This window comes from Callorhinus ursinus, unplaced genomic scaffold (assembly GCF_003265705.2).
Source record: "Callorhinus ursinus isolate GAN/ISIS: 27379988/994484 unplaced genomic scaffold, GSC_fseal_2.0 scaffold30, whole genome shotgun sequence".
In the NCBI taxonomy this organism is placed as follows: domain Eukaryota; kingdom Metazoa; phylum Chordata; class Mammalia; order Carnivora; family Otariidae; genus Callorhinus; species Callorhinus ursinus.
This window is the reverse complement of record NW_027397092.1, coordinates 16439542-16467463: the sequence shown is the minus strand read 5'-3', so window position 1 is coordinate 16467463 and position 27922 is coordinate 16439542. Positions and strand designations below refer to the sequence as shown.

Below are 27922 nucleotides of genomic sequence, written 5' to 3'. Positions count from 1 at the left end.
AGCTATCTCTAGCTGGTACGATTTAAATTTTTTCCGCTTGTGCTTACCAGCAGTTTTTTTTTTTTTTTTTAAGGTTTTATTTATTTATTTGACAGGGAGAGACACAGCGAGAGAGGGAACACAGCAGGGGGAGTGGGAGAAGGAGAAGCAAGCTCTCCAAGGAGCAGGGAGCCCGATGCGGAGCTTGATCCCAGGACACTGGGATCATGACCTGAGATGAAGGCAGACGCCCGACAACTGAGCCACCCAGGCGCCCCTTACCAACAGTTTCTAAAATGTTCATAATACACCCAAATTACTTTCTTTTTAATGTGGTAAAACATACACAACATAAAATTTACCATTTTAACCATTTTTTAAAAAGTTTTATTTAGGGGCACCCGGGTGGCTCAGTTGTCAAGCGTCTGCCTTCGGCTCAGGTCATGATCCCAGGGTCCTGCGATCGAGCCCTGCATCGGGCTCCCTGCTCGGCAGGAAGCCTGCTTCTCCCTCTCCCACTCCCCCTGCTTATGTTCCTGCTCTCACTGTCTCTCTCTCTGTCAAATAAATAAATAAAATCTCTAACATGAATGAATGAATGAATAAATAAATAAGTTTTATTTATTCAAATAATCTCTACACCCGTGGTGGGGCTTGAACTCATGATCCTGAGATTAAGTCACATGCTTCTCCAACTAAGCCAGCCAGGTGCCCCCATTTCAACCAGTGTTAAGTGTGCAATTTAATGGAGATAAGTACATTCACATTGTCATGCAGTTGTCACTACCATTCAGCTCCAATATTTTTCTGTCGTCCTCAACATAAACACCAAACTCATCAAACTAATTCCCTCTTCCCCTCCGACTACCAGGCACTGACGGCCACCATTTTACTCTCTATTTCTACGCATTTGACCCCTCTAGCTACTTCCTATAATTGAGAGGCAATACAATATTTGTCCTTTTGTGTCCGGCTTATTTCACTTCCTACCGCATGATGTTTTCAAGGTTTATCCATGCTGTACCATGTGAGAGAATTTCATTCCTTCTTAAGACTAAATAATATTCCATTTTGTGTATATACTACATTTTGTTTATCCAGTCATCTGTCAACGGACATTTGGATTGTTTTCCCTTTTTGGCTATTGTGAATAATGCTTATATGAACATGAGCATAAAAATACCTCTGAGTTCCTGCTTTCAATTCTTTGGGTATATTTCTAGAATTGGAATTGCTGGATCATATGGTAATTCTATGTTTAATTTTTTAAAAATAATTTATTTATTTATTTGAGACAGAGAGAAAGAGTGAATGAGACAGCACAAGCAGGGGGAGTGGCAGGCAGAGGGAGAAGCAGGCTCCCCGCTGAGCAGGGAGCCGGTAGGACGGATTGTGGGGCTAGATCCCGGAACTCTGCGATCATGACTGAGCCGAAGGCAGACACAACCAGCGGACTCACCCAGGCGCCCTCTATGTTTAATTTTTTTTTCAGGAAACACCATACCATTTTCCACAGCAACTACACCATTTTACATTCCCACCAGCAATGCACTGAGTTCTAATTTCTCCACATCCTTGCCCATACTTGTTATTTTATATTTTTTTGATAATAGCCATCCTAAAGGGTGTGAAGTCATATCTCATTATGGTTTTGATGTGCACTTCCCTAATCCAAATTACTTATTTTTTAATCTAATTCTGTCTGAATCAAAGCCTTTGTCCTTTATTTCTTGATAATATGGACCTTTCTCTCTTATTCCCCTTGTCTGTATTTATTCTTTGCGTTCTTTGTGTTCTTTTAAAGTGTGGTAAAATACACATAACATAAATTTTACCATCTCAACCGTTCGTAAGCCTATCGTTCAGTATTCTTACGTAAATTCACATTGTTATGACCTAATCCAAATTACTTTCATCCTGATAAAAAGAAACAAAAGTCTATTTAAAAAAAAAAGAAAGAAAGAAAAAAGCAAGCAAGCAATGATTCTCAGCCCGCGGAGACATTCACACACTTCGGCTCAGTCTTGGCGAGAGTTTACACTCACCAGCTAAGCACCTGCGATGAGCGCTCTGGGCTCTGTGCCGGGCAGGGGACTCTGAGGGGAGTGTGATCTGGGTTCTGCCCTTGGATTTCATCCTCTGCGCAGAGCAGTTGTAACCAAGGCTGTTCTGGGCCGGAAGGGCTACCCTATTGGGCGATGCAGGGTTGGGTGGGGGGCACAGATGTGGTGACATGTGGGCTTGAGGCCTCGAAGGACACGCGGACATTTGCAGGTGCAGAGAGGAATGTGGCCTGTGCTGTCGGGCTACGGCAGCGCTTATCCCCACCGCCATTACATAAGGCCTTGTTAATACTTTGTCTTCCCTCCTCAGCTGGAAGCTTCGTGAGAGCAGGGCCAGGGGGTCTTGTGTGTGAAGCCCAGCACAGGAAGGGGTAAAATGAGCACCTGCTGAGTAAGTCCTGAGGAGGAGGAGAAGAGAGGCGCTATCTCCTTCCAGAGTCTCGGCTGGGAGAGCCAGACAGCATGGCGGACTGCATGCGCAAGGGGCGGGGGGAAGCATGACCCAGACAATGGTGGTGGGAGCACGTCAAATGCTGCACCATGGCAGCCAGTGGAGGAGAGTGTGAAGACCCAGGTTTGAAAGAACGAAGGGCGAGACTTCTGGGAGTGGGCCCTGGTGGAAAGGGGAGAGGCTGGGATGCACACTCAGGGGAAGTAGAGGGGTCTCTCTTTTTATGAGACTCAGAGGGCCAAAGACAGAACATGCCAGTTGTTGGCAAGGATGTGAAGCAACTGGAACCCTTGCACTGCCAGAGGGGGTTATCCCCATTACCATCCCAGGCTTCAGACAGCACTCTGGTCGCTGCTTGGTGCAGACTACCGTTTGTGCCAATCAAGAGAACACCGACATCTGTACTTAGACCACCAGACACGAGAGGTTCTATGTCCAGAGCAATTTCCAAGATGGGCCTGAATCCACGGAACATGGCACAACGGGGAGCACAGAGCTGGTTCCGTGCTTACCAGTCTCCCAAAAGTCAACTTTGCCCATGTGCCTCCATCTCACGTCACACCGCTAGACGACTTTAGTCAACAGAAGGTGGACCATGCTCTTTTCAAAGAGCACATGGACAGGCACTGACAAGGTTGTCCCCCCGCTTCCCTAGCCCTGGACGCCATGGTGAATTCCATCAGGGTGTTGGGAGCCCCTCTGCCTAAGGGGCCTTTCTGCACACCCAGCCAGGCACCAGCATCGTAGTCCCCTGATGGTGGTCCCACTCTGGACTCACTGCATAGAGCTCCTCACCTACCAGATGTGGGGCACATGTGCCAACAGGGAGCCCACAAAGGGCTGCTCTGCTTGACACCTGCACAGCTCTGGTCTGAGGGAAGGAAAATGCTGACTTGGTGTGTGGTCTGTATTTTTACTGCACCTTCCTTTTCAAGTTGGGGGTTGTTGTCACTGAGTTACCAAATGCCATTCTACCCACTGTTGGGGAGCAGAGACAGGTGCTCAGCAGTCCCCGGGGTGAGAGGGCAGTCCAGGGTGGGGGACGAGATGAACCTGATGACACAGCCTGGACCCAGTACAGAGCAGTGTGCAAACAGAAGCCCCACTGCATGGTCTCACTCTAAGTGCTGCACGAGCTCAGCAGGGTGAGGGGGCCTGTAGGGGTGGGGTAGCCAGGGAAGGTCCCAGAGCAGGGCCCCCACGGTGGGGAGCAGAGGACAGAGGAGACCATTACAGGTGAGAGAAACAACAACGGGGACCTCTATGCAAATGTGCAGAACTCAAGACCTGGCCAGGCTTGGACCCACGTGGGAGAGCCTCACTGGCTGCCCTTTCACCCAGGAGAAAGGCCACAGATGGCAGGCCTCTCTAAGCCCCACCCAGGCCCCTGTCACACATGTTCCACTGTCCCCGGGCTGACCACAACCCCCACATGAGCTGTGTCCTGTTCATGCTGGCCTAGAAACTGGGAAGTACCTGGCATATGGCCCCTCCACTTCCTCCACATGATTGCCTAGGGCTCTGAGAGGATCAGCAAGGGATCATTTTTGTGGTCAGGAAATGTCTGTGGCACATGTGGGCACCACAGGCCCTCTCCGGGCCCTTTGGAAGGGGAGGCTACGTTCCCAGAGTTGCAACTGCCTAAACTCCAGCTCCAATCTCTGGCTTCTTCTAGGTAGGCCCATCTTGGTGTGGGGAGTGGAGGCTACCTTTCCCCATGTCCGTGAGGTTCCCTCAGATCCAAAATACTCCGAGTTCAAGGGCAGGACGTTGAGCAACAGAGCAGCAGATACTAACTTGTGGTTTAGTTCAATGGTTTTCAACCTTGGCTGCACATAAGAACCACCTAAGGAGCTTCTTAAAAATACTCGTGTCCAAATACTTCAACAGGCACTTTGCAAAGAGGGGATCTAAATGGCTAAGAAACATATGAAAAGGTGCTCAACTGTATTAGTCATCAGGGAAATGCAAATTAAAACCACACTGCCAACCCATTACACACCCACCAGAATGGCTAAAGTGAAAAAGATGTCAAATACCAATCGCTGGCAAAGACGTGAAGCAACCAGCACTCTCACACGTTGCTGGAGGGGTGCAGATGGGTACGGCCATTTTGGGAGATCATTTGACATAAGGTACGAAAGTTGAACGCATTCATATCCATACCTGCCTTGGCAATCCCACTTCTCAGTATGCACCCAATGGACATGCATAGAAATGTGCTCCGAAAGACACCACGGGAATGCTCATCACAGTAGTAGTCATAACCACCCCAACCGCTCCCCAAAAACCCAAATACCCAAATACCCTGCAACAGTGATATCCATACGGTGGAGTACTCTATAGCAATTAGAATGAACGGACTACAGCAAAAGCAATAGCCTGCGTGAATCTCACACATACAATGTTGAGTGGAAGAATCCAGACACAAAACCCCAAATACCATATGATTCCCTTTATAGAATATAAAGCTTGAAAACAGGCAAGACTCATTTCTACCTTTAGAAGTGGGAATGGTGGTTACCCTTCAGGGCACCAGGGGACGTTGGTGATGTTCCGCTTCTTGACCTGAACGCTGGTTACTTCGGGTAACCCAGGGTTCACTGAGTGAAAATTCACTGAGATTTACACCTCGGGTTTGTGGTGGTGGTAGTGTTGCATGTATGTGATCCTTTAATACACACTTAGGTTTTTGTTTTTGTTTTTTGACCCAGATCAATTCAGTTGGGATCTTTGGGGTGAGAGTGAGGCCCAGGTATCAATATCCTTTTAATATCCTTGATGACGGCAGTGCCCCGCCAGGACTGAAAGCCACTGGTTTAATTTCTTGGGAGGAGGCGATCTGCTTTGATCCGCTGCAAAAGGCACTTTGCAGCCTGGTGGGGTGAGAGACCAGGGCGGGAAGAGGTCCATCCTGGCTGAGGTGAGCAAGTCTCGTGCATGGGCGGAGGAAGTGCAGCCGCACGCTGTTGTAATGTGCTTCTTCCCTGGCGGCGTCTGATGAAAGCTGGTTGCATCAGTCTGTAATGGTGTGAAATGATGGCAAGGCAGACCCCAGCCCCACCCCAGACAAGTGGCTTGTTGGCACAGCTGCCGTGGGGCCATTTACAGGGAGGTGGCAGCTGGGCTTCCCCAGGATACTACCCAGGCCAGAGGCACTGCTGAAGATGTGACAATTGGGGAAAGGGTGTTGTAGGCCCCACGGATGTCTGTGTTTGTGGGTAACAGTCAACTCTGGGTTCCAGATGACACCTAAACTCCCTGGCCTCTGGGTCCAGATTAGGAACTTGCAACATCTTCCTGAGGATGGCAATGTGCTGGGTTCAAGTGCCCAGGCTGAGAATGTTCCTTCCTCTCTTTGTGGTTTAGAGGCAGCCACCCCAGCAATGGCCACCGCCGGCATACACCGGCCAGCAATAGGCAGCTTGGACGGGAAAAGACAAGACACGGGTTTACACGCTACACAGGAGCTCTGCCCTCCCGGGCCTCATCCCCCATGTGCACAGACCATGAACCTGCTGCTGTGGGTAGGACTCTGCTTCCCTCAGAAGCTTCCCCCAGCCCTCCAGGGCCCTCCACTATCCAGCCATGGGCTGCCCCTTGTGTCCATGTCCCTACATGTCTGCCTCACGGCATCGTGTCTGCAGAGCAGGAGTGAACAGGAAGGGGCCTGGGGCCTCTTGCACCTCTGCAGGGTGGGATGCTGGGGGGCCTCGGCTGAGCTCCCTTGGCCGAGGGACACAGAGTGGCGTGGGCTGGAAGAGGACAAGCTAAGCTGATAAAGGCTACATCACTGGAAGGTAGCCAGGTTAGAAACAAATCTGTCTTCAACTGTCTAGTCCCCATTCCCCAAACTAAAAAAAAAAAAAAAAAAAATCCCGAGGAGTGAAAGAAGCGTGAATAAGGAAGCCAGGGTGTAAAGACAGGAGTGTCTCTCCACTGAAGCTGTCACTCTCCACTTCTCTGGCTCTCGTCTCCCCCCGTGGGCAATGGGGGTGATGCCCCAGGCCTTTCCTCCCTGCCCAGGAGGGCTGAGGGTTCGTGGCTCTGCCGGGGTGGCCCGTGGGACACTGTGCCCAGGGCTGTGTCCCTGCGGTCCCCGGCGGGGGCCTCGGCGCCTATGTGCCTTCTCACCTCCCTCCTCTGTGAAACACCAGGCGGCTCACCCCGCCAGCCAGAGAGTCGCTACCCCCTCCTGCGGTCTCCTTTACAAAGCACTGATGAAATGTTTCCTTTCCATGCTTCAGGAAATGGGTGGCCAGGAAGAGTACCTAATTCTACTTTTTCCCTAGAGGTATGTGTGCTTCAAAGGGCTGCACAAATTAAACCAAAACCGAGGCCCGAGTAGGCTGGGAGAGTGAAGAGGCAAGAGAACCCAGAGAGTGTTCCCCGCGGGGGAGTCGTGCAGGCTGATCTCGGAGGCGGCTGAGGGACGGCTGGGCTTTGGGCGCTCCTCCTGCGTGTGAGATGCGATCGGGGCCTAGGCTGTGGGCCTCCCTAGGCTCCAAGTTATCCTCACCCAGGGAACAAGCCCACGATACTCCTCAGAGCAAAAGCATCAAGGAGGCCACTGAGCTGGAAACACACAGGCTTAGGGGGTTTGACCTAAGGGACTCCTAATGTCAGATCTAGGGGAATCCCACCCAGACATGGCCTGGATGTTGCCCAAACCTACACTTCACCTTAAAGACCCAAGAAGGATCTGTTGTTCAGGAAGGTATTTCTTCATTTTCTGAAACTGTGGATGTTTTCTGGTCAGTCATATGATTTCTGAAAGTCATTATATACTCTCTCTCCTGGTTTCCTTTTATTGACAGGCTTATTTCCTCCTCAAAACACTCCAGTAAGTAACATTCCCCCACATGGAGAAGTCACTAATCCAGTACCTTCTATCGTGCATTATAGTTAAAAACTCAAAAGTGAATTTTTAAAAGCCCCTGTGTAGTCCAGAGATGTCACAAAGCTCATACAAAGAACTGGGAGGATTTCTCTCAGGGACAATTCTTGTTTTAGATGCAAATGAGAAAAAGTTTCTGTACCGTCAGAGTCCCAGTGGGAAACAGACGCATGCTGCACAGGTAACCGAGGAGAGCTTAAGGAAGGACTGTGTACCAGGTGAGCAACACTTAGGGAAAGGATAAGGGGAAGAGAAGCCCTCTAGAGCCAGCAACGTGGTGGAGCTGTTACCCCCAACATGACGGGAGGGGGGCAAGGGAGAGGTTAGAGGAAGCTACGCAGGGCTGGAGGAGAGGGCTGCTGTAGGGGTTGTGGCTTTAGGGTGAAGAACACAGACCCTGCTGACCCGAGGTGTAGCAAGAGAGGGAACTAGGGGGGGGCGCCTGGGTGGCTCAGTTGGTTAAGCGACTGCCTTCGGCTCAGGTCATGATCCTGGAGTCCTGGGATCGAGTCCCACATCGGGCTCCGTGCTCAGTGGGGAGTCTGCTTCTCCCTCTGACCCTCTTCCCTCTCATGCTCTCTCTCAAATAAATAAATAAAATCTTTAAAAAAAAAAAAAGAGAGAGGGAACTAGGGGGATAAAGCACCCTAAAGCACCCCACCATTATTCTCTAATCTCCTGCAGGGGTCTTCCGTTGGTGAAGCCCAACTGGAAGCAAGACGCCATGGAGCCTGGTTGATGCAAATGTGGGAAGGAGTGAGGAAGGGGTAGGAAATGGGTGGGGACAGGGCAGTGACAGGGATACCCTGCACACTCGTTTGGTTTAGTCACTCAGGAGGAGGAGATTGGAAGTTAATGTGCTGCAATGTGGCGCCCTCACCACAAACGAATGGGACGAGAGGCAGCCCGAGACAGAGACGACCATGAGGAAAGGCTTATGGGGTTTTAGCACAGTGATCCCAGTCCCCATCATGGAGGGACAAATTGCTCTAATTAGCTTCATAATTCCAAGGTAAACATGTGCACTCATAAAGATGACTCTGAATTACCAGCAAAGGGTTAAATGCAGCCGCTGCACTACTTAACAGAGCTTTAACTGGGCAGGGAAGATTATAACACACTGGAGAGATGTGCCTCCTTCCGAAAGAAGCACAACAGGGCTTCCAGTTAAAGACATCAGGTTACTCACATGTCCCCGTCTTCTTTCTCTCCTGAAGTGCCACTAAAATGCCAGTCAGGAAATAAAACGGTATACTGGGGAGAGGGGTGAAACAGGTGACGGGGATCAAGGAGGGCACTTGTGATGAGTACGGAGTGACTTATGGAAGTGTTGAGTCACTATATTCTACACCTGAAACTAATATCACACCATATGCTACCTGACTGGAATTTAAATAAAAACTTAAAAAATAAATAAATAACAAATTAAAAAAGAAAGAAAACGGTATCAACCCTCAAGAGCAAAGAGAATGGTGAAGGAGACACGGGTGGATGAGATTTGAGTAGACTCCAGGAAGATGGAAAGCAGATGGAGGAATGATGGCTGCCATGGAGGAAGCTAGTCTCCTAGGGCCTGCGTACGGGGATGGTGACAGGAGGCCAGCCCCTTCACCCCCGGGACCCTGCTGGAGCTCAGACCTCGGGGAAATTTGGGATTATGAGGGTGGGGGTCAGGCATAGGAGGCAGTGGGGTAAGGAATCAGGGAAATCCTTCTCGAACCCACCCCATGCTCTGCCCCACGCAGCACAAGACTAAAGATCCTGAACAGGACAGATGGAGGCAGAAGAGATGGCGGATGAATGCAAGGATGCAAATGCGGGACAAGGGCAAAGTCTGAAGACTGGACAGTGAGCTTCAAGGTCTCCATGCCTCACCCCCCACCCTGCCCCAGGCATATATCACCCTGTTCTGGCGTGTGGGGAATTTAAAACATGGCTGCAAATTTTTTGACACATCTTCCACTGAGAAGTGGGTGTCACTCTCCTTCCCTGACCATGGGTGGGCCTTGTGACTACAGTGGTAAGTGATGCCATGTGACTTCCAAGACCAGGCCATGAAGGACCATGCAGGGCCCATATTGCTGGCTGGAGCATTCACACTGGAGCTCTGAGCTACCACATCAGAGATCCAACTACCGGGCTGGATGCTAGAGACGCCGTGTGCCATCTCTCCGGTCACCAGTCCCAGCTGAGCCCCGGCTTCCTGCTAGCCCTGCCAAGTGAAGAACCGTCTAGGAAGTGCATCCTTCAGCTCCAGCTGGTCCAAATCCCAGCCACTTGAGCCTTTGGTCATTTCGGCCACCCCAACCTGGGCTTCAGACATTGTGGAGCTGTGCCTTTTCTGAATTCCTCACTTGTAGAATAATAAAATGGCTGTTGTTTATGCTGCTAAGTTCTGGGGTGGTTTGTTATGCAGTAATAAGTAATGCGAACAAGAAGCCAGAATGCTTCTCTTGAGAAGGGGAATGGCTTAAGTAGTGGTTCTCAATGGGGTGATCTTGCCCCCCAGGGTACATTTGGCAATGTTTATAGACATTTTTGGTATCACAAGTCTAGGAAAGGCATCTGGAGGTTCAGTGATGCTGCTAAGCATTCTACCATGCACAAGAGCCCCTGACAACAAGGAATTATTTGTACTAAAATATCAATAGCACCAAGGTTGAGAAACCTAGCTCTAGAGAACAGAGTCTGACATTTAGAGGCTTGTTAACAAAAAGACTGGCTTGCTCCTGTAGCAAACCCCAGCTTATATGTTGTCCCCAAACATACAGTTTAATTCAGGTTTTCATTGCTTCATTCATAAGTATCGACAGACAGCCAGGATATTTGACATTTGAGAAAAGCCTCCAACGTGAAAGAGAGAAAACAAACATGCAAAAGGCACCTAGGTGGAAACAAAGATAATAAGGAGAATAGAAGAATATTACAACAAAACAAATAGAAGAAAAATAAACAATGCCTCTTCAGAAAGATAAGAGGGCAAGAGTATATCGATAAAACAAGAACACGATCCTATGAAAAAAGGCATGGAAGACAAGAATGAGTAATTGTATATTAAAACTATGAAAGCTGAAATTAAAACAACACCAGCAGCAGGGTTGGAGGAAAGAGTCAAGTCAAGTTGCCCAAGAAAGGAGGCCCAAAGGCAAAGGGTAGGGAAATAGAGACAATACAAGAAAATCAGAGCGAGTAAATCCAGTAGGTCCAACAGGTAAAATAAAGGGGAGAAAATTATCAAAGATGCAAAATTTTTTTCCTCCAGAACTCAAGGACACACAACACACTACTTAGCTCAGCAGTGGAGAATACCTCTACATTCACTACTGGGTTATATTCTTACTGGGAGATGGAGGGGAGAACTGGAAGTGGCTTTGTAGGAAAGCTCAATTCTTGTCTCCCCCAAGACGTCAACAGATGTCTAAAATTGGTAAATCAAGAAATAACAATATAAACAGAAATAGAAACTAATGAAAGAGTTGAAGGAAGAGGCTACCTCCAGAGAGAGCGGGACCGAGGAAGCTAAGGGAGGGGGTTTTTATTACCAGCCCCTCTGTACTGTTGATACAGAAACCATATGCATGCATTTTTTTGATCAATGTGATAAAACAGAAATTAATGTAAAATGAGTACAGTTAAAAATTGCCATGCAATGGGATTAAGTTTGATTATTTGGAGAAGTCACTTGCATGGATGACCATGCCCCAAGAATGCTGAATAAATTGGCACCCTGTTAACATGGGGGAGTTTCTCCCGACCTCATTGGCCAGGGGAGGCAGTTGGCGCGTGGGGTGGGGGCGGGGCCGGAGCCGGCAGAGCAACCCCAGGGCGGTCACCGATCACTGGCTCCCTTTCCCAGCTGGCTGTATTGGCTTGGGAGACCCTGCTCTTGAGCGTGGATCCCGCCAAGGAGCCAAAGAAGAGAGTAGCTGGTCATCCTTTGAGGAACTGAGGGATTCACTAGGACTTCCTGCCTCTCCTACTCTGGGCCTGGACAAGATGTTGGGTTTCTGAAGGCCCGGGGCCCCTCTACTGATGTGCTCAGCTGCCAGAGGGGGCCGCACACACTCATCCTCATCTCACGGGACAGATGTGCCTTGAGTCACCATGTCTCCTGCCAGGAGCTCCCCAGGAGGGGCCAGAGTGGGGAACATGCCTGTAGGGGCTTGAGCCTTACCTTCCAGTTCTTTCTTTCACCCACTGCCCTTCCTCTTCCCCTCCTTCCTGCCCCCCCCATTCCCCCTCCCCTGGGGGCTGCACAGCTGGTTTGCCTGCCAAATGCCTGGCAGGTTTTTTTTTCTTTTAACCTTTTCAATTGTTACTTCCTTTTAAAAATTACATCATGATTAAAATAAGTAACATGTATTCCTTGTAGAAAAATAGGAAAATTTTGAAAATCACCCACCATTCTACCAGCCAAATAAAACCACTACTTGACTATGAATTTCTAGAACGTGTCCAGGATTATACACAAGTAGAAATACTACTGGTTCGCACCTCATCTGGGTACCCATCTGCTGAGCACTCAACACAGGCAGGACCCTGTGCCCAGGCCTTTAGATGTGTTAACGCCTACCAATTCTCGCAACTCTCTGAGACTTGTGTTATTGTGCCCATTTTACTGGAAAGAAGTAGGAGCTTAGGGAGATCCCACTTGCCTGAGCTCTCACACGGGTTAAGAGACTGACCTGGATTTCAACCCTCCAGCCTGAGTCCCAGGCCACTTGCTTTGCATGTTTGCTGAGCTTTCTACATTTCTTTTTCCTTTTTTTTTTTTTTAACTTAGCAATATATGCAAACATCTTTCTTGCCTGTAAGTATACACCTAGGTCATTCTGCTGTATGACACGTCCTCGTGTGGATGTGCCAGATTTTAAAGGACCAATTCCTTTTTCTTGGGCTTTTCCACTGTTTCTTTTCTTTTCTTTTTTCTCTTTTCTTTTCTTTCCTTCCTTCCTTCCTTTTCTTTCTTTCTTTTTTGTATTATAAAACAATGCAGTGACAAATTATCTTTGTACACACATCTTTGCACAACTGTGATTTTTTTCCTAGGATAAATTCCAGAAAGTGGAATTGCTTGGTCCAAGGCTGGACACATTTTTAACACTGTCTCTTTTCAAATTACATCAGCAGCACACATAGCTACACAATTCCCCACATCCATTATTTACTGAGTGTTTTCACTCTTCAGAATTTGGACGGTGATTTAACACAGAATCAGAGAATCCCTATGCAGGAAACATCCTGTATTTCTCTATATCTAGATCCAAACCATCCTTGCTTTAAAAAAGAAAAAATGCCCAGGACACCCTGACTTCAGCAGGTCTAGCAGAAGAGCAAGGGGTGACGGGAGAGAGGCCTGGAGGGAAGTCAGGAACGCAGAGCAGGAGGGCCAGGCTATGGGCACAGCCAACTGGCTTGGGGGAGGTTGCCCTGTTTTCCCAAAGGAAGCACAGTCTTCTTGGGTCTAAAGACCTTGCAGCCACTGCTGATGATCCACTGCTGAGTACTGAGCTGTCCTCACCGTCCTAGTACCCACACTCTAGCCAGGAAGTCAAGACGAGTCCCCCGAACGTTCACTTCATCCAGGTGCCAACCCTTTCAATACCCTGGTCTTCCTTGAATACTTTTGAAGGCCTTGTAAGTTGGGAAGTCCCAAACTAGACACAGTCTTATTGTTCTCTTACCTTGATGCTGTCTCCCTCCAACAGGCTGTGAATTCTGGCACCTGGAGAAGAAAAGGAAAGTAAGTGACTGAGACAGAGCCCTGAGGGCAGGCCTTGGGGCAAAAAAAAGGCCTGGATGGAAGTTAAGTGGGGCCCCTCTCATCTGTGGTGAGCTCTGCAGAAGCCACCGAGGTGTGAGCTGGTGGCATGCTGGCCCACATCAGACGCGGGCACCGTGGCTTCCACACACGGACATTCTCCACTGGCAGCATTTCTTTCTCACTCGGTCCATTCATGCTCCTATGCTGGCAGTAACCCCAGGGCTCTTTCCACCATGTCTCAAGGTCTTTTATAAACAGTAAATCATCCTTTCGTGTATTTTGAGTCATAGAGCCCATTCATCAGGTATTTGCCGAGCACCAACTACATGCCAGGCACTGTCCACAGGCTCTGGAGATACAGCAGTAGACTAAAGAGACAAAAACCCTGCCCTCATGGAGCTTGCATTCTACAAGGGGAGACCAACAACCAGAGAAAGAAAAACATACAATATATAGGAGTCAGAAGAGGAAAGCGTTCTGGAGAAAGAAACAAACAGGAGAGGGGGGAAGGGAGTGTTGGAGCAGGTGGGCAGGGGTACCGAAATTCTAAATAGTATGGCCAGGGAAAGTGAATTATGAACAAAGACCTGAAAGAAATGAGGGCGTGAACCCTGACATTTAATGGGGAAGAAACTTTCCAGGTGGAGGGAACGGCATGTGCAAAGTCCCAGAGGTGAGAGAGGCTGCCTGATGTGGTAAAGAGCATTGGGGATGGTGGTGTGGCCAGAGCAGAGTGAGTGAAGGGGATGTAAGAGAGGGGAGGGGGTGAGAGAGGCGGTGAGGTCCCGAGCATGCATGGCACCAAAGGAAGATCCTTGTATGAACTTGAGCTTTGACTCAGATGGAAGCCACTCGAGAGTTTTACACAGAAAAGTGATATGCCGTGACACACATCTTAACAATATCACTCTGTGGGCGCCTGGGTGGCTCAGTTGGTTAAGCATCTGACTCTTGATTTTGGCTCAGGTCATGATCTCAGTGTCATGAGGTCCATCCCTGCGTCAGGCTCCACGCTGGGCGTGGAGCTTGCTTCAGTTTCTCTCTCTCCCTCTCCCTTTGCCCCTCCCCCGCCTCTTAAAAAAAAAAAAACCAATATCACTCAGGATGCTTTGTTGAGAATAAATTGGGGAGCACAGGTAGAACCAGTTAGGAGGCTACTGCAGAAATTCTGGCAAGAGATGACGGTGGCTTGGACTAGAGAGGCAGCATGGAGGTATTGATATATGGTCAGATTCTAGAAAGTAGAGCCAACAGGATTCTCTGATGGATTAGAAGTGGATTTGAAATAAAGAATTCAAACAGGACTCTGAGATTTTTGGCTTGAGCCAATAGGAGACTAGAATTGCCACTACCTGGCTTGCATTATCTCCATGCTGATGGAGCATGTTTGGGGGGAAGATAAGGAACTTAGTTTTGGACATGTTAAGTAGGAGATGCCTTTTAGACACTCAACTGGAGAGGCCTGTAGGCAGGTGGATATATGAGTTCAGGGGAGAGGTCCAGGCTAGACATGAAGATTTGCAAGTGCTCAGCATGTAGCTCTCTAAAGCAATGACAAGGGATGAGGTCGCCAAGGGGGTGACTGTCAATAGGGAAACTGCCTAAGGACTGAGAGACAGTAAAGGAGACTAAGAAGGAGTAGCAAGTACAACAGGAGGGAAACCAGGAGAAAGGGTTTCAAGGAGGATGGGGCAATCCACTGTGATAGGTCAAGTCGTGTGAGGACACAGGATTAATCACCGAATTTGGCATCTTAGAGTCCCAGGTGATCTTGGTCAAGGGCAGATTCAGTGGAAGGGTTGGGATGACAACCTGACTGCAACAGGTTCAAAAGAGAAGAGCTGAAGTCATCAGCCTGGTGGCAGAGTGAGCCCTGGGAGCGAAGCGGGAAGGGATGATCAGATTAACTGCTTCTACCTGCTTCCCTACTGTATAAAACGTGGCGCACCAAGCTGGCATCTCCACAGCCCGTATCAGTGGCAGCCGTGGTTACCAAGCCGGACCGGGGTCTGCAGGTTGCTGAGCTTCAGCCAGCTGGCCCTGTGAGCCAGCTATCTGCCTGTTTCTAGACTCCCATGAAGGAGTTCCCATTTTCTCACTGGCCCCTGTCGCTTTAGGATCAATGCCCAGAGCCTGGGGCTGCTGAGTATGTCCTCTGCTGCTTGCAGACCAAGACCTCACTCGGGCCCCTTCTCCTGATGGGAAGTCAGAGGGAACAGGATAGGCAATGGAGCCTGCCTCATGGAGGAGGTGATGGCCGAGAGACAGATGCCGACAAACGAAGCGAAGACGAGGCGATGGGGTGGGGAGGGGGAGAGCAGCGTGGGAGGGGCCTCGTTCGGCCAGGCTGTGGGGTCAGGGGGGCTGTCTGGGAGCTGGTGCCTGGCTAGTTCTTGGCGCGCTGGCCCCTGCCCCACCACTCTCAGGCTTCCAAGTCTCCCAGAGCTGGCCAGGGCCTGTGGTCATCTACGTACAGTGCCAAAAGGACACATTCTCTTCCTCTTCTCTCTTTAATATATCCTGTGGGATTTTCTCTCCGTGATTACAAAAAAACATGCATTTTCACTGAAGGAATTGGAAAATATTGAAAAGAGGAGGAGGGCGCCTGGGTGGCTCAGTTGGTTAAGCGACTGCCTTTGGCTCAGGTCATCGCGTCCCGCATCGGGCTCCCTGCTCAGCGGGGAGTCTGCTTCTCCCTCTGACCCTCTTCCCTCTCGTGCTCTCTCTCTCTCATTCTCTCTCTCAAATAAATAAATAAAATCTTTAAAAAAAAAAAAAAGAAAAGAGGAGGAAAAGAAATCATTTACAATTCTACTACCCAGAGGCGACTACTGCTCACACTTGGTATGCATCCTTGCAGACATTTTTCTATGCATACACACAGAGTTTTTAAAAATGAGATCGAGTTGGGGGTGCCTGGGTGGCTCAGTCAGTTGAGCGTCGACTTTTGATTTCAGCTCAGGTCATGATCTCAGGGTCAAGATCCAGCGTCAGTGGGGTTGGAATCAATTGGGGCTCTGCCCTCAGTGTGGAGTCTGCTTCTCTCCCTCTGCCCCTCCCCTACTCCCACGTGCGCTCTCGTTCTCTCTCAAATAAATAAATAAATCCTTAAAAAAAACGAGATTGGGTTGTCCATTCTGTCCTGTGTACACTGTTTTAGTCATGAATTTTGACTGAACCTATCATAAGCACTCTTCTGATGCCATTTAATTTTCTTCCACGTGATGATTTTAATGACTGCACAGTATTCCACTGAATGCCTACTTTTACCATACTTTATTTAATCCCCAAACATTGGCCATTTAGATTGTTTCCAAGGGACTACCACTAGGAGTAAATGCAATAATAAACAATCCTGCATCTTTTTTTCTTAGTGGGGTAGGTTTGCAAATCCCTGATTGTTTTCTTGGGGTCGAGGAAACCGTCGCTGGCCAGTGGGAGTGTCTTGGGTCTCATGGCATCAAGAAGCAACCTGAAGCTGAGGACAGAGGAAGGGCAGAGCTGAGCCTTGTACCAAAGGAGCCAGAGTTCACTCAGATGCCAGAGGCTGATTTTATCCTTAGATACACCCTGGTCCTGAGTTTTCCTCCCTTGAGGACCTAAACAATAGGAAAACAATAGGCCCCTCTCTTAAACCCAGTGAAATCCAAAGGGATTCCCCACCTGAGCCAGGAAGAGGGTGTCTCCCTCTGACAGGAGCATAAAGAGTACCTCCATCTTCCCTTGAAATCCCCCTGGGGAAGCTCCCCCTTTCCATCCCTCCCTGGGGAAAATATCCAAGTGGTCAGGCACTCAGCCTTTTGGGCAGCAGGGCTGCCAGGGAGGGCTTGGGACACAGAGGGTTCTAATAGAAATAGCAGCTCCTCTCCTATCTCTGACGCAGCCTTGCTCTAGAATCCCCGAATTCCCCAGAAGGGCTGGCAGGGGCAGTCTGTGCCCCACATGAGAGGAGTGTCCTGGGGAGCAGGGAGTTTTGGGGTGAGGTGGGAAAAGCACAAGCCCAGGAGGCCACCAGACCTGGGTTTGAGTCCCAGCTCTGGCACATTCCAGTCTCATTTTGGGCAAGTAAATTCACCTATGGAATGCAAGGTCCAGAAGCAGGGAACTTGGGTCTGTTCTGTGTACTGTTATATCTGCAACACTTAGCATGTAGTAGATGCTCAATTAATACTATGCCAAGGCAATGCATGATCCTTTCTAACCCTCAATTTGCTTATCTATAAAATGGGGATGATTAAACCTATCTCATAGGCTCGTTGTGAGGACTAAAGAAAACATGGGTAAAATATTTAACATAGATAGTGTCTGGTGTTCAACAAGCACCAGTCCAAAGCCCTGGAAAGTTGCTTCCATGCTCCAAACCCCATGGCAGCTCTACAGCTTCCCATTATTAGATAGAACTAGTTTGCCTCCACTCTGCTCACTGTTTGTGCCCCAAACAAGCCTCCTGTCTGGTACAGATCATACAGTGTGTGTGCTTGTCCACCTCCCTTGTTAGGCTTCAAGGCAGTTTAAGGACAAGAATTTTGCTTCTGTATCCTCTGTGCCTCCAAACAACACTATGAAGTAAGCAAGGTCATTATCAGCATTCTACAGATAAAGGAAGCTGAGGTTCAGAAAGGTTAGGTGCTTTGCCCTAGTCACATACCAAGGGAGTCGCAGAGTAATATCTAAATCTGCTTCTGATTTCTGGGTCCCTGCTCTCTTGTAGGTGATTCTCTTGCAAATGGCATTGGGGGAGGGGGCGTAGGGGGAGGAGGAAGCAAGCCAGTTTCCCTGTCCCTGAGGGAAAAGGGAGGCAGGATTTCAAGAAAAAGGAGGTCTTTAGGAAGTCAGCAGGGCACTGACAGTCACCTGCGCCCCGGTTCATCTTCCTGTGGATAATCATGTATGCGGCAGCTGTAATCCCCAGAGACCTGCAGTTTGACTGGTCTGGGGCAGATCGATGCAAAGCAGAGGTCCCTGGGCTCCCTTTGTCAATGTGGAGCCCAGCCAGCAAGGGGACTTGGGTTTCCCCATGATGGTCATGGCCCAAGCATCACAGGGAGTGGTTGGAGGGCACCTGCTCAGAACTGCCCTATCCCCAGGTATGGGGCAGGAAGGGCTCCCCACCAAACCAAAAGCATCTTGATTTACTCATCTCTGTGACCCCAGGATCCTGCTGAATTGTGACAGCCCCCAGCTTCCAGTGCTGGGGAGTAAGGGTGAGAAGGCAGCTAGACCTAGACCAGGGATGCGAAGGGAGGGAACAAAAGACCAGGAAGGAGGGTTTTTAAAGATTTTGTTTATTTATTATTTATTTATTATTTATTATTATTATTAAAGATTTATTTATTTATTTATTTATTGAGAGACAGAGAGTGTAAGCCACATGAGGGGGTGGGGAGGGGCAGAGGGAGAAGCAGAGTCCCCGCTGAGCAGGGAGCTGGACATGGGGCTCAATCCCAAGATCCCAAGATCATGACCTAAGCTGAAGGCAAATGCTTAACTGACTGGGCCACCCAGGCACCCCTGGGAAGAAGGGTTTTTAATGACCAGGAATGGCCTCTGTCTCCCTCCCTGCTAGTAAATTGTGTGTTTCTGGAGGGCAGGTCTATGGCTGATTCATCTCTGTCTCTCACACCCAGGAGATTTCTTGGCAGAGAGTTGGTACTCAGTGTACTTTATTGGAAGCCAGTACCCAGGACGACAGATGGCATCTGCTTTTTGTACCTGGGTCATCCAGGAAAGGGCCTGTCCTGCTGGTCTGGCGTCCTGACCAGGACAATACTGGGGAGGGTCAGGGACTCTTCACCTGAGGCACTCAGAGTCAACCTCCTTCCCCCAGAGTCGATCTCCCTCCCCCAAGCCCCACCCAAGTGGCTATCTCTTCCTTCTTCAGCCAAAGAGAGACCTTTTGGGAGAAACCTCCAGGATCCACGTGTCTCTCTGGTGATAAAAATAGACTGGGGCGCCTGGGTGGCTCAGTTGGTTAAGCGACTGCCTTCGGCTCAGGTCATGATCCTGGAGTCCCGGGATCGAGTCCTGCATCGGGCTCCCTGCTCGGCGGGGAGTCTGCTTCTCCCTCTGACCCTCTCCCCTCTCATGCTCTCTCTCTCAAATAAATAAATAAAATCTTGTGCTCTCTCTCTCTCATTCTCGCTCTCTCAAATAAATAAATAAAATCTTTAAAAAAAAAAAAAGAAATGGACTGGGTGTGCGGTGGAACACCTTTGTACCTGGGAACCTGGGAGGGTTGAGGGCCATGAGAAAGAAAAATCTAGAACAATTATCTCTTAATGTTGAGAGTAAAACTGCTGCCTTTGCCTGAATAGTCAGATGAGCAGTTTCTTTCTCCACCTGCCATCCCCTCAGCATGCATGTACTGCATGGCTACATATAATCTTGATTTTGCACATTTAAAATGACACCTTTTTACATCCAGATGGCCAAGAGACACCTGAAAAGATGCTTAACATCACTCATCATCAGGGAAATGCAAATCAAAACTACAATGAGATACCGTCTCACACCCGTCAGAATGACTAAAATCAACAACACAAGAAACAAGTGTTGGTGAGGATGTGGAGAAAGGGGAACCCTCCTGTGGTGTTGGCGGGAATGCAAACGGGTGCAGCCACTGTGATTCTTCCAAAAGTTAAAAATAGAATTATCCTATGATCCAGTAATCGCACTAGTGAGTATTTACCCCAAAAATACCAAAACACTAATTCGAAGGAATACATGCACCCCTATGTTTATAGCAGCATTATTGACAAGAGCCGAATTTTAGAAGCTGCCCAAGTGCCCATGGAAAGATGAATGGATAAAGAAGATGTGGTATACACACACACACACACACACACACACACACACACACACCATGGAATATTATTCAGCCATAAAAAAGAATGAAATCTGCCATTTGCAGCATCATGGATGGAGCTAGACAGTATAATGCTAAGTGAAATAGACCAGAGAAAATTACCATATGATTTCACTCATATGTGGAATTTAAGAAACAAAACGAATGAGCAAAGGAAAAACAAAAAGAGAGAGAGAAACATGGGCGCCTGGGTGGCTCAGTTGGTTAAGCGTCTGCCTTCGGCTCAGATCAGGATCCCAGGGTCCTGGGATTGAGTCCCGGGTCGGGCTCCCTGCTCAGTGGGGAGTCCGCTTCTCCCTCTACCCCTCCCCCCTGCTCGTGATCTGTCTCTCTCTCACTCTCTCAAATAAATAAATAAAATCTTTAAAGAGAGAGAGAGAGAGAGAAACAGACCAAGAAACAGACTCTTAACTTCGAGAACAAACTGATGGTGACCAGAGGGGAGGTGGGTGGGGGGATGGGTGACATAAGTGATGGGGTTAAGGAGCACACTTGTTGGAATTGTTGAATTGCTATATTGTACACCTGAAACTGACATGATACTGTATGTTAATTATCCTGGAATTAAATTTAAAAAATTACATTTAGAAAAAATTGAAAATAAAATGATGCCTTTTTAAAATCCTTGTTTGCCCACCAGTGTAAATGGAGTCTCCCTCCGTAGATGTGGTTCGTGCGGAGCTTATCTCTACAAGGCCAAAAGCAGTACGCATTTATCACCTGCATATCTGTATAGCTTTAATCTTCAGGCTGAGGGTACTAAGATCACGGGGTGGGGACATCCCAGAGAACAGTCATTACTCATGTCCATCCGTGCAGCCTTCAATTAAGTCTGTAGAATTATATCTAAATTCCTCAGACAGCCTCCAGGTCACGGTCCACTTCACCAGTCCACACCCCTCCCCCTCATCTTGCGGTTGGCTTACCTCGCACCACGGCTCAGGTGAGATGCAACTGGGTGGACTAGCTGGCTTTGGCTTAAGCCAGTGGTTCTCAAAGTGGGGCTTCTAGACCAGGAGCATCAACATCACCCGGGACTTGTTAGAAATGCAAACTCTCAGGCCCTACCCCACACCTGCTCAGTCAGAACCTCTGGGGTGGGGCCCAGCCATCTGTGTTTTCAGAAGGCCTCCAGGCAATTCGGCCACGCTCTAAGGCTCAGGAACCACCTGGCTGTGCGGCTCCCTGAGCCTGGGCTGCCCTTCTCAGGCCTCTTCCGCCTGTTGTCCTCCCAGCACCATACTGTCCCTTTCAGGAAGCCCTCCTGTGCACCTGTGAGTGTCTCTTCCCAGAACACACAGCCCCTCCCCCTCTCCCCTCCCCATTCTGGTGACAAGGCTTCATTTCTGCTCCTCTTCACGGCACAGCAAGTTCTGCTTCGTTGTTCGGTGGAGCCATGAGCGTTTGCTCGCAGCCTCCCAGATGGATTCCAGGCTAACGCAGACACCCACGTTGCTCTGAAGGCACCTTCAGCAGTAAGGGCCTCCCTTCGCTCACCATCCACAAACATCAGCTGAGGGCCTGCGTATGAGGCAGAGGCTGTGCCAGGCCCTGGGGGTTCCCAGGTGAGAGGTGTGGTCCCATCCTCCAGGAGCAGAGAATTGTATAATTTGCGTGGTGTATTCCACGGCACAGATATGACGCAATTTATTTATCCATTCTATTACGAGTGGACATTTGGGCTGTTTCCAGTTTGGGACTTCTGTGAATAAAAATACTACAAACATGGGTGGACATATACACTCATTCCTCTTGAGCATATACCAGAATGGAATCCATGGCCTATGAAATGGGTGTAATCTTAGCTTTAGTTGGTACTGCTAAACATTTTTCCAAGGTGATTATACCAATTGGCACTTCTGCCAGGAGCGCATGAGGGTTTGGCAATATTTGGTATTATCAATCTTTTGAGTCTTAGTCCTTTGGGTGAGTGTATATGTTGTAAGTTTTAATTTGCTTATTGGCTATATAGATGTCCACTTTTAAGATGTTGCTTGCTGATCAAGACTTTTGCCTATTTTGGGGACACCTGGGTGCTCAGTTGGTTGAATGACCGAATCTTGGTTTTGGCTCAGGTCATGATCTCATGGGTGGTGAGATCAGCCGGAGTCTGCTCGAGGTTCTCTCCCTCTGCCCCTCCCCCGCTCTTGTGGGCGCTTTCTCTCTCTCTCTCTCTTTCTCTCTCAAATAAATACATTTTAAAAAAAGACGTTTGCCTATTTTGTCTTTTTTCTTATTGACCTGCAGGAGTTCTTTGTACATTCTAAATAGAAGGCCCCCGTCAGGGACATTACTGAAAATATCAGCCTGTGATTTGCCTTTTCACTCTTTCAGTGGTAACTCTTGATGAAGAGAAGTTCATGAAAGGTCAATTTATCTATGTGTTCATCTAGTTGGTTTTTTTGGATCCTATTTAAGAAGTCTTTGTTTTAATATTAATAAATCCAGAAATAATGACAAAAATCACTAATACTAGAAAAAACACAAGACATGGAGAAAGCCTGACAGTAAGTGTGGAGAAAAACACTGGCTCTGCTCATGAGGGTGTGCCTGCTTGAGTGTGACGTGCAAAGCCTGGGCTTTGTTCTGGGACGGGATGGAGGTGAGAGGTAAGTCTCTGATAAGTTCAGCACACACCAGCTGGTGTCCAGTTTGGACAGGGTGCTGTGCCAGGGGCTGAGGATGGCTCTGGGCGGGGTGGGGGGGGAGGGAGCCTCTGACTGACTCAAGAGAAGGACCCCCTCTTTTCATGTGTGTTCGACTGGGCTCAGCCCCCCAAACCCTGCGGGCTCCCCCTAACCCAGGTCCTGCTCCTCCTCCTCTGTGCCAGAGCCTGCAAAGACAGAAGTGTTGACACTCGTCCAGCTGGCTCAAGAAGGGGAAATTCTCCCCTCCCTGAGTCACCACAGGCAGAAGGAGCTTCACATAACAAGCATGGGACGACAAATGATCACTAGGCTTGTTTCACTATGCTGTATCACTTCCAAAATCCCCGGTGATGCTTTCGAATGAAGTCTGGATCCAAAAACTTTCCCCATGTTTCCCCCAGTTTGAACAGAACAATACCCAGGGAATCACAAGCTGACTTGTAAAATTGACTTCCCCAAAGAAAATAAAACAGATCTCAGACTCAGGGTTCTAATATGTAGTCTGGAGGGATCAAGCCCCCACTTCTTCTGCTAGAGGGTGGTAGTAGAAGGCTGGTGGCCCCTGTCCCCTTGCCAAGAGGACCCCAACCCAACAGATGGACACAAGCCTCCTTCTGTCTCCTCCAGCAGAAAGCCAGTTCTAGGGTTCCTGGGGCATCTTTCTCCCCATCCAGCTTAATGGAGATATACTGCACATGGCCTGGGGAGCTCAGAGACATGGTGTACAAGTCCCCAACATCATGAGCTGACGGAAGCACACCTCCTCTCTAGGGCAGGGCGGTGACCACAGCTGGGTGACAGACATTCATTTCTAACATGCTCACATTACTAGCTTCGGGGAAAACCACAAGTGATCTCTAGCAGTGCCCAGGTTCCTTGTTTGAGCCTGTTCCCCACCTTTCCCCACCACCTCTTCCCATTTACCATTTCTCACAGAACTCAGAGGTCGAGGGTAGGGTCAATAAAAGGGTCCTTGAAATCCACACATAGGGTGTAAAATTCTGGATGTCTGTCCATCTATTTCCTCTGATTCTGGAAGGGTTGCGGGGCTTCAGTAAGGCTTAGAACCACTGGCCCTCTTTAAATAGAATGCATCAATTTGATAAAGTTAATTTGCATTGATGAGTTATGCATCTTCAACTAACTGCATTTCCAAAATAACACCTGGGGAAGGAGAATACTTAACTGAAAATACATTTCTAATGGCAAACTTGAGATACAGTTGAAATCTGAGTGGGGGTAGGAGGACATTGAAGCAGGAGGACCTTCCGGCTTCCTTTAAGCCACTACCATTAGCGCATAAAACCAGTTTTTCTCTCTAGATACTTTTCAGAGGCTACTGGAGGGCGAATAGGAGTTGGTGATGAGGATGTGTCAAAAGACATAAGCGGGGGCACCTGGGTGGCTCAGTTGGTTGGGCGACTGCCTTCGGCTCAGGTCATGATCCTGGAGTCCCCGGATCGAGTCCCGCATCGGGCTCCCTGCTCAGCGGGGAGTCTGCTTCTCCCTCGGACCCTCCCCCGTCTCATGTGCTCGCTGTCTTTCTCATTCTCTCTGTCTCGAATAAATAAATAAATAAAATCTTAAAAAAAAAAAAAAAAAAAAGACATAAGCGTTTCTCAGATGGAGCCCAGCCCCTCAGGTCTCAGAAACCTTCAAGGCCACTGAGGCTGCTAAGACCGTGACAAGCAAGAGAAGAATCCCACCCTGACTTAGGGGCCCAGGAACCATGCTTCTGCCCTCATACCAGATCTCAAGTGGGCAGGGCATGCCTGGAGCATACTCTCCCTCCTGCAAGGACCACGTCCCCAGAAGCCCCATGTCTGCTGCATCCTGCGTCCCCACTCTCCGCTGGTGACAAGTCACAGCTGCCCTTCCAAGGAACAATCTGAAGATCCAGCTCTTGTTCCTCCGTCTCTCACTGAGCTTTCTGACCTCGCCGGGGCCCTGCCCCCACTACAGTCAGGAGGAAGTGATTCTGTAAGGTATCCCAGGGACTCCCAGGGCTGGCTCAGACATCAGACTGTTAAATAAGTGGGAGTTTTTTCAGTGTTTTCAGAAACTTGTTGTTTAAAAAAAATATAGAACCATCAAAACTGTTTACGTAACCCCCGGGAAGTCTCAACAGATAGGGCTCCCTGTTTGTAACTGTGGCCAGGACTTAAAGAAATCGAGGAGAGGGGCTGTCAAAACCAGAGAGGCTGTCACGTTCAAGTTCTGTGCTTTTGTAACCCAGTTAAATATTTTGTTCTACTTTGCAAAGTCTCTTTTCATGCACTTTTGCCCTTTTCTGGTTTCTTTTTCCTTCCTGGTCCGCTGCTGTGCCCCAAACACTCCTGACAGTTTCTGGGAACATTGGAACTGTCACCCCAGAGACCAGAATCTGCCCAGAACTCGGGTTTGTAGGGGTGTAAGAACGAGGATGCTGGAATTCATTTAAAAAGCCTGGGAACAGTCTCTTCTCACAGATATTCCGTACTTACCGGGGTCAACGCGGCTCTCTTTCCCCCCCTCGACACACCCACAAGGTCTGCTGTCGCTGGGTCGCCCTCCTTCGAGGTGGGCATCACACTACTCGGTTCCACTCTCAGGGGTTCAGCTCGGATCCGTGCCAACTGAACCCATACGGTCCCCAAACCACACATTCTGATTATGAAGGGGATGCAAAGCTCCTGGGGAGACAATCACAGGATGAGGATTTCTAGAATCACCCTGATGTCCCCATTACTCAGTGCCACCATCCAACCAGAATCTGCCTCTCGTAGGAAAACATCCCCTTTTTTTTTTTTTTTCTTAATTAGAAAGACTAATCTTTGGATTAAAGAAGTGGTTTGGATCATGGACTTTACTGGTAAAAAAAAGAATTTGATGAGAACTCTGCCTCCACCAAATGTACAATTTGATACCATTTGAGGAGAGAGGGTAGGCCCAACAACCCCTGAAGATAAGCCTGTGAACCCAGAGATAAGAACCTTGGGCTTACAACAGGCTTCCTAAGACTTACAAAGCTCTAAGAATTCCTAACCCCTGCCCAATGAGCACCTACAGCCAAGGCCTCAGCCTAGAACCTCCTTACTGATACTTGCACTGAGCGCAGTACTGGAGAAGGCAGAGGCACATGGCCCTCACTTTGATAAGAAAACCCTAGGGTGTCCCTGCGGGGAGAATGGAGGGTGTGGCCACCCTCCACAGCTGAGGGACAGCAGCCAAAGGACATCTAAAGAGGGGTAGAGAGTCTGGGCCAGCGTTTCCTCCTCTGTTCTCTCCACCCACCCACATCCTCACCAACCTCTGATGTTGGCCCAACTACGCCTGCTCCAGGGACCCTCAGCCATTTCCCACAGGTCCCCTCCCAGAGGAGTTGTTTAATTGGTGGATGTGGGAAAGAAGAAGAGGAAAAAATCTTTCCATCCCTTCCAGCTCCCTCCACTCCACAAACACCCAATCAAAAAATGATTATTCATCTGACCTGGAGATTTCATCCCAGGTCTTATAATGGTTCTTCTTACACCCATAAGGAGAATTGAGTGATGAAGAAATGCAAAATCCCAACTCCTAAAAATGTGGTTGAAAGAGGGAAGCCCCCCCCAAAAGTTCCCATCTGTTGACCAGAGGCAATAAAATGATGACTTAAAAAATTTGGGGTCTTTCCAAATCATGGAGGAATATATGAACAGAGGAAGATGTGCTCTAGTTTTGAAACTCTGATTTGGTACCAAGATGCCCAACGACAGTAAACACCCCACCCTCTCACCAAGACCATCTGCCCACCTTACCCTGCCCATATGAGGCCCAGTAAATTCAACATTTATGGACCACTGACCGTGTGCTTCCAAACCTTCCAGGAGGTGGAGGTCCGTAGCCTCGAGGTGCCATGAGAGGGGCAGGTGAATGCCTCAGTCAACATTTGCTGTGCTATGTTTTGAGGTTTGAGGGGACAAGATTCTGAGAAAAGAGTAGCTAAGAATACTCCAAGTCTGGGACGTATTAACCTACAAATAGCACCACAGGTCCAAGGAACAATTAATTCTGCATGGTGGGACGAAGGAAGGTGACCAGAGGGGTGACATTTAAGTTGGGCTTTGACAACACATTAGAATTTAGACTGGAATGACTGGGGAGGAGTGGCATACCAGGCAGAAAGAACTGGGTGAGCAAAGGTCAGGGTTGGGGCGGGGGTTGGGGGGTTACGAACAGTTGGCTGTGTGGGGTATGGTAGGTAGTCAGGCCGGTGGTGCCAGAGCATGGGGTCTGGGAGCAGAAAAGAAAAGGCAGGCTGTGGTTCATGACAGACACAGACAAGTGCCATTCAGAGAAGCTGCTGCCCAGAGAGACAGCTTGCAACTTCACGATCTGCCAAACCATTCAGGTCAAGGCCACTTTTTCTCCTGGGAAACCCCCAGCCAGTGGCAGATGATGGCAGGGGTGCTAGGGTTTATTTCTACCCAGAGTGTGATTCCTCTAGTGAGCAATCTTTGCGCTGGAGCTCCCCCCTGGGCTGGCAGAGACATTCTCCACGCTGCACCACGGTCGGAGGACCTTCCTCCCCGCGTCTCAGGACTTAGACCTCTACCGCAGTCTGCCTGCCTCCCCCTACCCCCTTCCCTTTATCTTTCACAGGTGGCACCCCCATGAGTCCCCTGCACCCCAAATTCCATCTGGGCATGTGCCTCCCGGAGGACCCAAACTGACTGAGGAGGTCCCTGGATGAATGCTCAGCGTCTGGCCTCCATCTTGTCGGCAGTGAGGAGCCATCGAGGCTTCTTCAACAGCAGAGGGTGGGAGCAGATTGGAATTTCACAAAAGTAATCCAGCAGCAGGGCGAGGAGCCAACCAGAGGGGTGCAAGTAGGGTGGTGAAAGAGCCATTTCAACGGGCACTGCATTTATTGGTACAAGGTTTTGGTGGCCTGTGTCATTTACTATGTAGGTACCCTCTTACTCAACAGTCTCGATTTTAGAAATCCTATAGGAACAGTGGCACAGATGCATAAAAATATAAGGATGAGGATGTTTATAGCGGCCTGACATACGGTTAGTTACACAACATTGGAAACCTCCATGTTCATCACAGGAGAGGAGAGGAAATAATGGTGCGTCCATGCAGTGAAATAATCCCATGCAGCCTTTGGAATGTAGGCAGTAGGTCTCTCTGTCCTATCTGAGAAAGAGGTACACAGTGTATTGCTATTTTATTTTTTTTTAAGACTTATTTATTTATTTTGAGAGAGCGAGAATGAGAGAGAGAGAGAGAGT

The 27922-nt window shown here is 48.9% G+C and overlaps 1 protein-coding gene across 1 annotated transcript in view; it reads right to left on the bottom strand.

Moving 5' to 3' along the window:
- Positions 1 to 343: 343 nt before the first annotated feature.
- LOC112815047 (uncharacterized) overlaps positions 344 to 27922 on the bottom strand; it is a 55698-nt gene continuing 28119 nt past the window's right edge. The window contains exons 3-4 of the mRNA XM_073878659.1: positions 13075 to 13115; positions 344 to 5514 (exon numbers count right to left, since the gene is read on the bottom strand). Of these exons, the coding sequence (XP_073734760.1) occupies positions 5263 to 5514; positions 13075 to 13115 (293 nt within the window). The 3' untranslated portion in view covers positions 344 to 5262. The remainder of the gene's footprint in view (positions 5515 to 13074; positions 13116 to 27922) is intronic.